The sequence below is a fragment of the Piliocolobus tephrosceles genome, chromosome 11 (genome assembly GCF_002776525.5).
Source record: "Piliocolobus tephrosceles isolate RC106 chromosome 11, ASM277652v3, whole genome shotgun sequence".
Taxonomy (NCBI): Eukaryota; Metazoa; Chordata; class Mammalia; order Primates; family Cercopithecidae; genus Piliocolobus; species Piliocolobus tephrosceles.
In genome coordinates, this window is record NC_045444.1 from 87,076,643 (window position 1) to 87,085,142 (window position 8,500).

Here is an 8,500-nt window from a genome sequence, read left to right on the forward strand (position 1 = left end):
CCTAGCCCTTCATTTACATTTCAATACAGAGGGCAAAAACTAAGAACAGAATTTAGGAAAATGTCCTAAATGATAGAAGTTGGGTGAATTATTTGGCTTCTTTTTGTATTTTTGTGAAATAAATACATATTAGGAGCAGGGGGAAAGCTTTTTGGAACCTTCATAGCTTTCCATCATTAGGGAAAAGTTTGCTTTGCTTTTTAACACATTTGTAACTAAAAGTCAACCCTTCAAACAAAAACGTAACGGGGAGAGGAGGGATGTGTGTTCTGCTTTGGGCTTGAACCTAAGGGGGAGAATTCCCCAAAGAGGAGACAGGCATTAAGAACCACGAGAAAGGATGAACAATTCTTTGAGCTTGTAGCCCAAGACAGTGAAATGAGACTGGGGTTTGACCAGCAAGAACACAATATCACACAAACCATTTGACTAAAGGTGCACACAGGGCTGTTATCATATCACTGTAAAGACGTCCAGGTGTGTGGGCTCCAGTGTACACACCTCCCAGACTAGCCACATCCCTACTCCCAAATGAATTCATGGGATGTGTAATTCTCTTTGGGATTCATACCTGGGAAGCAAAGAAGACAGGTAACTCACTGAAGTGCCCTCTTTCTAAGCCAGGCGCAGTGGCTCATGCCTGTAATCCCAGCACTTTGGGAGGCCAAGGCAGGTGGATCACCTGAGGCCAGGAGCTCCAGGCCAACGTGGCCAACATGGTGAAACCCTGTATCTACTAAATACAAAAATGAGCCAGGCATGGTGGCACACACCTGTAATCCCAGCTACTCAGGAGACTGAGGCACGAGAATCACTTGAACCTGGGAAGAGGAGGTTGCAGTGAGCTAAGATCGCACCACTGCACTCCAGCCTGGGTGACAGAGCAAGACTGTGTCTCCAAGAAGTGCCCTCTTGTTTAGCAACATTAGGTATAGCAGAAAGGACAACACAAACCCACCTTCTTTTCACAGTTGTCAGTTGAAGGGAATGACACAGTCCCATGCCCCAGGAGCCAGGAACATTCAGCCTCTTCTCATCCCAAAATTTTTTAAACCCAAAGATTTGATGTAATGCTCCTGTTGAAATAAATGGTGTTATGGTACATTAAGTGTTTAATTTGCTTTCTTTCTTAGATCCCAAGAGATGACCCTGAGACATTTAAACCTTGGTCTATCCCTATAGCATAACACTGCTATCATTCCCTAAAAGGTAAGATCGATAAGCTAAAAGATCATTATTCAAAGTGGGAAAAAAATCAGCCAATCCAGGCTTTCAAACTTTGTTCTATAGAAATCAAGAATTGCACAAGTGCTTAAATCATGCTTCATTTTAAAGTCAGCATATCTTATCCAATATTTAAGTCCTTTAACACTAAATATGCATGGTTCTGGGAACTGACAAAGGAAGGCCAGGGTGTTTTAACCAACATGGTAGTTTTTTTAATTTTAAAATAAAATATGAAAATACACTGGATTAAAATATTTAAAGAGCCTACTCCCTGATTCTTTTAAGAATCACAACTGGAATGCAAAAAAGCAAATTGAAATCTACTGATTACTCCATTTATAGTTAACTAGCACTATCTGGAAGAGTTATCGCTTTGTATTCACTGAGTTCAGCTGCTACAATTTTGTGCTGTGGCTTTTAACTAGCACTATCTGGAAGAGTTATCTCTTTGTATTCACTGAGTTCAGCTGCTACAATTTTGTGCTGTGGCTTAATACTACACACAGAGCACAGAAGGCTTTGGAGAGTGGCCACAAAAACTCCTTAGGAAATATATGCTGATAAGAAGAAACATGTTTTTTTGTTACAAAATTAAACTTCTACTTTCTGCACACTTAGTGGGCAATAACTGAAAACATTGTGGAAGAGAGAGAACTATGACATAAACTCAGATAAAAATAAAATAAAATTTTTTCATTAAAATCTAATTTTCCAGTGTAATTGTCTAAAACCACCCACAAGTATTAACACATATAATATACATTTAATTCCATTGTGCTTTGTCATATGAGAACAACTTGTGTTGATATTTTTACTAAATCAGACTAAATAACCAATGAGAATTTGCTTCTCCTTTACCACAACAAAAATCAAAATAGGCAACACTTAAAATTACATCTTACATAATTGTAAAATAGTCATTTTAAAACATACACCAACAAACCAGGCATGGTGGCTCATGCCTATAATCCCAGCACTTTGGGAGGCCAAGGCAGGTGGATGGCTTGAGTTCAGGAGTTCAAGACCAGCTTGGGCAACACAGTGAAACCCCGTCTGTACACCACCTGGCATGGTGGCACATGCCTGTAGTCCCAGCTACTTAGAGGCTGAGGTAGGAGGATTGCTTGAGTCCAGGAGATGGAGGTTGCAGTGAGCCAAAATTGTGCCACTGGACTCCAGCCTAGGCAACGGAGTGAAACCCTATCTCAGAAACACACACACACAAATACAGAGCAAATTATCTAAGCTCTTTAATTATTCTCTCTTTCTATCCTTCTTTCTCTTTCCAAGTATTAAAGTTAAATGTGAATATGATGGCAAATCCTCTCTAATTCTTTTTTTTTTTTTTTTGAGACGGAGTCTCGCTCTGTCGCCCAGGCTGGAGTGCAGTGGCCGGATCTCAGCTCACTGCAAGCTCCGCCTCCCGGGTTTACGCCATTCTCCTGCCTCAGCCTCCCGAGTAGCTGGGACTACAGGCGCCCGCCACCTCGCCCGGCTAGTTTTTTGTATTTTTTAGTAGAGACGGGGTTTCACTGTGTTAGCCAGGATGGTCTTGATCTCCTGACCTTGTGATCCGCCCGCCTCGGCCTCCCAAAGTGCTGGGATTACAGGCTTGAGCCACCGCGCCCGGCCAATCCTAATTCTTATGTACAAAAAGGCATATAAAGTACATGGCATCATGCCTAACACATAGTACTCAACATAGTTACACACACACACACACGCATGCACACACACTCAGATAAAATGCCAAATTTTAACCAACTAGACATCACCAGTGAATGAATGGGGTTCTCAAGTTTTTGTACAGACTTTTTTTTGAGTGGGGGGAGGGACATGGTCTCGCTGTGTCACCCAGGCTAGAGTGTAGTGGTCCAATCTTGGCTCACTGCAACCTCCGCCTCCCAGGTTCAAGCGATTCTCGTGTCTCAGCCTCCCGAGTAGCTGGGACTACAGGCACACACCACCACACACCACCACACACAGCTGATTTTTTTGTAGAGACAGGGTTTTGCCATGTTTAGCCAGCCTGGTATTGAACTCCTGACCTCAAGTAATTTGACTGCCTCGGCCTCCCAAAGTGCTGGGATTACAGGCGTGAGTCACTATGCCCAGTCTGTACAGATGTTAAAATAAAGACCATCATCTTCTATGCATGGTGGCTCATGCCTGTAATCCCAGCACTTCAGGAGGCCAGAATGGGAGGATCACTTGAGCCCAGGAGTTCAAGACCAGTTCAAGACCAGGAGTTCAAGACCAGGAGTTCAAGACATAGCAAGACCCTGTCTCTAATCTTTAAAAAATTAAAATTAAAGAATTTTTAAAAAGACCATCCTCAAATTGCAAGACAAATTTAAAAAACAAAAAAAACTTCTTGTCACTTTACCATTTATAATTACTTTTGTGTGTCAGTTACCCATGCCATGCATGTTACCCATGCCATGCAATCAACACAAGATGCAGATATAAATTGCATTCTGCATCTGTAACTGTCATCCTTTACCTGCAATTTCAAATTTTTACATTCTTCAAAGTAACATAATTGGCTCTTGTATATTTGCTTTATAAGGAAGTGTTCAACATTGATCTTATAAATCAAATTTATACCACACTAAAAACATATACATGTGAGTGTATTCCCCATAACATTTTAAACCTCTGCTAAAAATATTCAAAAACTTCTGACGTCATCCAGCTTCTTATTTTATAAAGGAAGACACGGAGGCCACAGGAGAATAGTAACTACCCAAATGTTACTTATTCATAGCTGTAAATCCTATCAACCCAATTGTCAATCATTTATTGTTCTTCTCCCTATATATAAAGTTGAGAGATTTGCACACTGTATTTCATAATTATTGTCTTTTCTTTTTTTTTTTTTCAGGTGTTTCAGTTTTTCACAAGTAAAAAGATGGCTTGTTAATCCTAACTGGGATCCAAACTGATATTCTTATACTGTTGTAGAAAAAAATAGACACAAAATTTAGAAACGTTATCCAACTTTGATCATACTAACCCAATGAATCATTATTTGCAAAGCATTTCACTTAGACTTTCCAGCCTAGAGGCCACCAGAAAAGCACTGCTGTATCCACAGTAAGCAAGTTTAGTGCTGATTTGTTTCTGAAAAGATCACGTAAATGTTGCTGTAAAAGCAAACTTTTCTGTGTCCATCCAATCTAAATGGACTGGTAATATAGGTTATGATTATAGAATGAAAGATACTTCTTGGTAGATAAATATATGATGACTTTTCCCAGTGGTGTATTTGATTCAGTAGCCACAAGAGAGTTCTGCAAGTTTTGTTTTGCCATAGATTGACCATAGGTCTATGTACATGCATTTGACAGCAAAGGAGTGGTATTTCCCTCATGCACATCTACTATCCAACTGATTAACCTTCTTTTGGATTTGGAGGAGGGGAAAAAGCAATATAAAACATTTTCAGTATCTTGCCCCCAACCCCTCTGTGCTGCTGCTGTTGTTGAAAAACATCCAATCTGGTATCAGAGTTTAGGAAATATTGCATATTTCAGTTTCCCATAGATTGAAGTGAGAACATAGAGCATAAGAATAGTAAATTGTAATTACCCCCTACATTGTGGTTTAAAATATACAGGATCCTCTCTACCAATAACTTTGAGAAGGAAAAAAAAAAAAAAAAAAAAAAAGAAAGAAGATATATGGGATCCACCAAATTACATTCATCTGAGTTTAGAAGTCTTCAGAGCGAGGAACCAGAATATAAATTAGGCCCTATTTGACCAGAAAGTCAGGGGTAAGCTGATTTTCTACTAGCCAGACTTCACAAGATCAAGCTTACCAAGCCATGGTCTGCAGTGACCCCTGCAGTGGCTAAAGGAGGGGAGGCAGAGCTGAGAACGCTGGGCGATGGGTGAGAGAAGGTAGGCAATAAGGCATAAATACAGCCTGGAGGAGGCTGAAGGTCCTTAAAGCCATGAGCATGTTGTTGTGAGACGCTGGGGTATAGCTGTCTACAGGCCCATCTGTGGACATCGGAGGCGTCCCTACACTACAGGAGCCCAAGGGATAAAGCAGGACAGGAGCACAGAGGAAGGAGGCAGGAGCAGCAGGGTTATGGGCAGGACAAAAATTACGCAAGACACAGGAACATTAAGAGTTGAGAACCTTAATGGGAGTGGCTGGGGTGAAATAAGTTGAAAGCATTTTTTTTTTTTTTTAGCTCTTTTGAAAATAAAATCCTTAATCTAATAAGAATGTGAGAAGTTTGTCTTATCATGTGTATCATTTTAAATGATGGTAAATATAATTCTATTTTTTTTTTTTTTTAGAATCTTTTCAGTTAGAGCTAAGGATGGTTACTGGGCATTTATTTTCCATTTGTCATGGTTCAAAACCATAAAGCACTAAAAATAGAGGGGCTTGAATAAAAATTATTTCTGTGAGTTGATGCACTAAAATCTGGATGGCATGGATGTTAATAAAATACTTTTTAAAAAAGATACAGTGGAAGCCATATATTTGAAACCAGCTCTTTGGGCTCAATAAACATTGTTAAAATATGAAACAGACTAAAATGTTTAAATAAGTAAAACATTAACATGGCTTGAATGTTTATAAAAAAGGTAAAGCAAAGACTTACTCTCACACTGCTATGGCCTGAATGTTTATGTCACCCCAGAGTTCATACATTCAAACCTAACCCCCAAGATGGTGGTGGTAAGAGGTGTGGCCACTGGGAAGTGATTAGGTCATGAGGACTCCACTTTCATGAATGGGATTAGTGCCCTTATAAAATAAAAAGACCCCCAAGAGCGAGTTATCTCCTCCACTACGTGAGAACACTGCAAGAAGGCACCATCTATGAACCAGAGAGGGGGCCCTTATCAAATACTGAATCTGCTAGCACCTGGATCTTGGACTTCTCAGCCTCCAGAACTGGATCTTGGACTTCTCAGCCTCCAGAACTGGGTTCTGAGCAAAACGTTTCTGTTTATGAGCAAGACATTTCTGTTTATAAGCCAGTTTATGGTATTTGTGTTAGAGCAGCCCAAACCAAGACATATACCACCCCATCCATTCAATTCTCACACATGCACAGAGAGTAACTTCTGCTTTCCCAGAAGGCCCAGCATGTAACCTATCCCAGAATGCCCAGCCACTCTTGGCAAAATCAGAGCTACTCAGCTGGCCCTACAAACGAACAGGACACAACTGCCAAATGTCAGAATGTTTGAGGAAGGACAAGTACCTGGTTCCTGCCCCTATTTTCACACCTGCTGTGCCCCTTCTCTCTGTCTAGACAATTCCATTCTACCAGCTTCCCAATATCAGCGGCAGCCTGATGCCTGTAAGGGTGAGGAAGCACAACCCTTAATGCTCATCGTGGGCTTCATGGAACCTCCTACTTCTTACTCCCTGGGCCTTAGAGCACAGGAGACCTTTGTACTATTGCCTTCTGAGCCTGGGTTCTCTGAGAAGGTTTTCTCTTTTGTAAAGAAAAACAGCCTGCTCCCGGTTCCATCCCAGAACAGTCAAAATTAATACTCTATCTGTCTCATAGAATTGAGTAGACAAACAGCAAAAAGATAGGCTAATTTGTAAGATGTCAAAAGGAAGTCAAAAACTTAGGCAGAAATAGTTGGAGACAGAAAATAATGGAATTTTCTCAGTCCCCCCACACAACCCTGAAAGTCGATGTTAAGATGTCACTGAGTACAAAGCAACAGTGTTCCTTCCTTTGCCAAGCCACAGCAGGACAGGCTCCCCTGTGCTCCTGTAACTTCACATTTAGATGATCTTACTGGCTAGCTATTGGTCTTGTTCCAAACCATTCTGCACGTAACTGCCAAGATAATCTTTCTCAGCATCTGTAACTACCCACTGTCACTGGGTAAAAGAGTTGCATTCAACAGGACAGTTTCTTCTTCCAAAAGGGACTTCACTGTCATCTGTGAAGTGGTCACCTGTTGTTTTTATCTGACTGCTGTCTCTTCTTTGGGAAATTATCCATCCTCCACTCCATGTGTTCCAAACAAGCTGCTGCGAAAGGTATGAGATAAGCTGGGTTAGAGTCTCTCCTGAGAGATAGGCGCTTGCACAAGGTACACAAGCTAAAGGGCCACTGTAGCAGGTCGCCTGGATGGCCACGGTGAGTCCACAAGCTCCTGCTGCTGAGCTCCTCGGAAGTGCCCTCGTTCCTGCACCTCGTTCTTCAGCTCTGCCCTCAATTCTGTGACCTACTCAGCACCTTTCCAGTGGTCAGTTTCTTAGGGTTGCTGCAACACATATCACAAGCTGGGTGGCTTCAGTATGTATTCTCTCACAGCTCTGGAGGCTAAAAGTCTGAAGTCAAGGTGCTGGCAGGACCATGGGTTGTCAGGAAGAATCCTTCCTCGCCTCTTCGGGCAGCTCCTGCTGTTCCTTATGGCTGCACTACCCCAACCTCTGCCTCCATCATGTCATTGCCTTCTTCCCAGTGTGTCTGTATCCAAATCCTCTTCTTTCTCATAAAAACACCAGTCATTGGGCCAGATGTGGTGGCTCACACCTGTAATCCCAGCACTTTGGGAGACCGAGGTGGGCAGATCATGAGGTCAGGAGTTTGAGACCAGCCTAGCCAACATGGCGAAACCCCTTCTCTACTAAAAATACAAAAATTAGCCAGGCATGGTGGCAGGCACCTGTAGCCCCAGGTACTCAGGAGGCTGAGGCAGGAGAATTGCTTGAACCTGGGAGGCTGAGGTTGCAGTGAGCCGAGATCACGCCATTGCACTCCAGCCTGGGCGACAGAGCAAGGCCCATCTCAAATAAATAAATTAATTAATTAATTAATTAATTAAATTAAATAAAACACCAGTCATTGGATTTAGGGCCCACCTTAATCCAGTAAGACCTCTTCTTAGCTTAATTAATTATACTTGCAAAGACTTCATTTCCAAATAAGGCCACTTCTGAGGTTCCAGGTAGACACAAATCTGGGGGGACACTATTCAACCCTCTCTACCAATAAACCTTGCTGAGGCTAATGGATAGTTTTGGGGTAGAAGTGACCCTCTCTCCTTTATGCCCCTATTGTGTCTGGTTCTTACATAACACACAATCTGTTTGTCTGCATGTGCATCCTTTCTTTCTAGATGAGCCACTGTCTGATGACAGGGATTGTGTCTTACTCATCTCTTACCACAGGGTCTATCTCAAACTGATACTTACACATGTATGATTAAGGAACAGCCAAAGAATGTGCTCTATGACAACGAAAGTACAGATGAAACCTACACTGTGTAACTCA

The 8,500-nt window shown here is 41.8% G+C and overlaps 1 protein-coding gene across 1 annotated transcript in view; it reads left to right on the plus strand.

Moving 5' to 3' along the window:
• The window catches only part of LOC111546926 (aldehyde oxidase 2-like), a 90,220-nt gene extending 84,514 nt beyond the window's left edge, over window positions 1-5,706 (plus strand). The window contains 2 exon segments of the mRNA XM_023218450.3: window positions 1,134-1,209; window positions 4,112-5,706. Coding sequence (XP_023074218.1) covers window positions 1,134-1,187 — 54 coding nt within the window. The 3' untranslated portion in view covers window positions 1,188-1,209; window positions 4,112-5,706.
• Window positions 5,707-8,500: the final 2,794 nt, after the last annotated feature.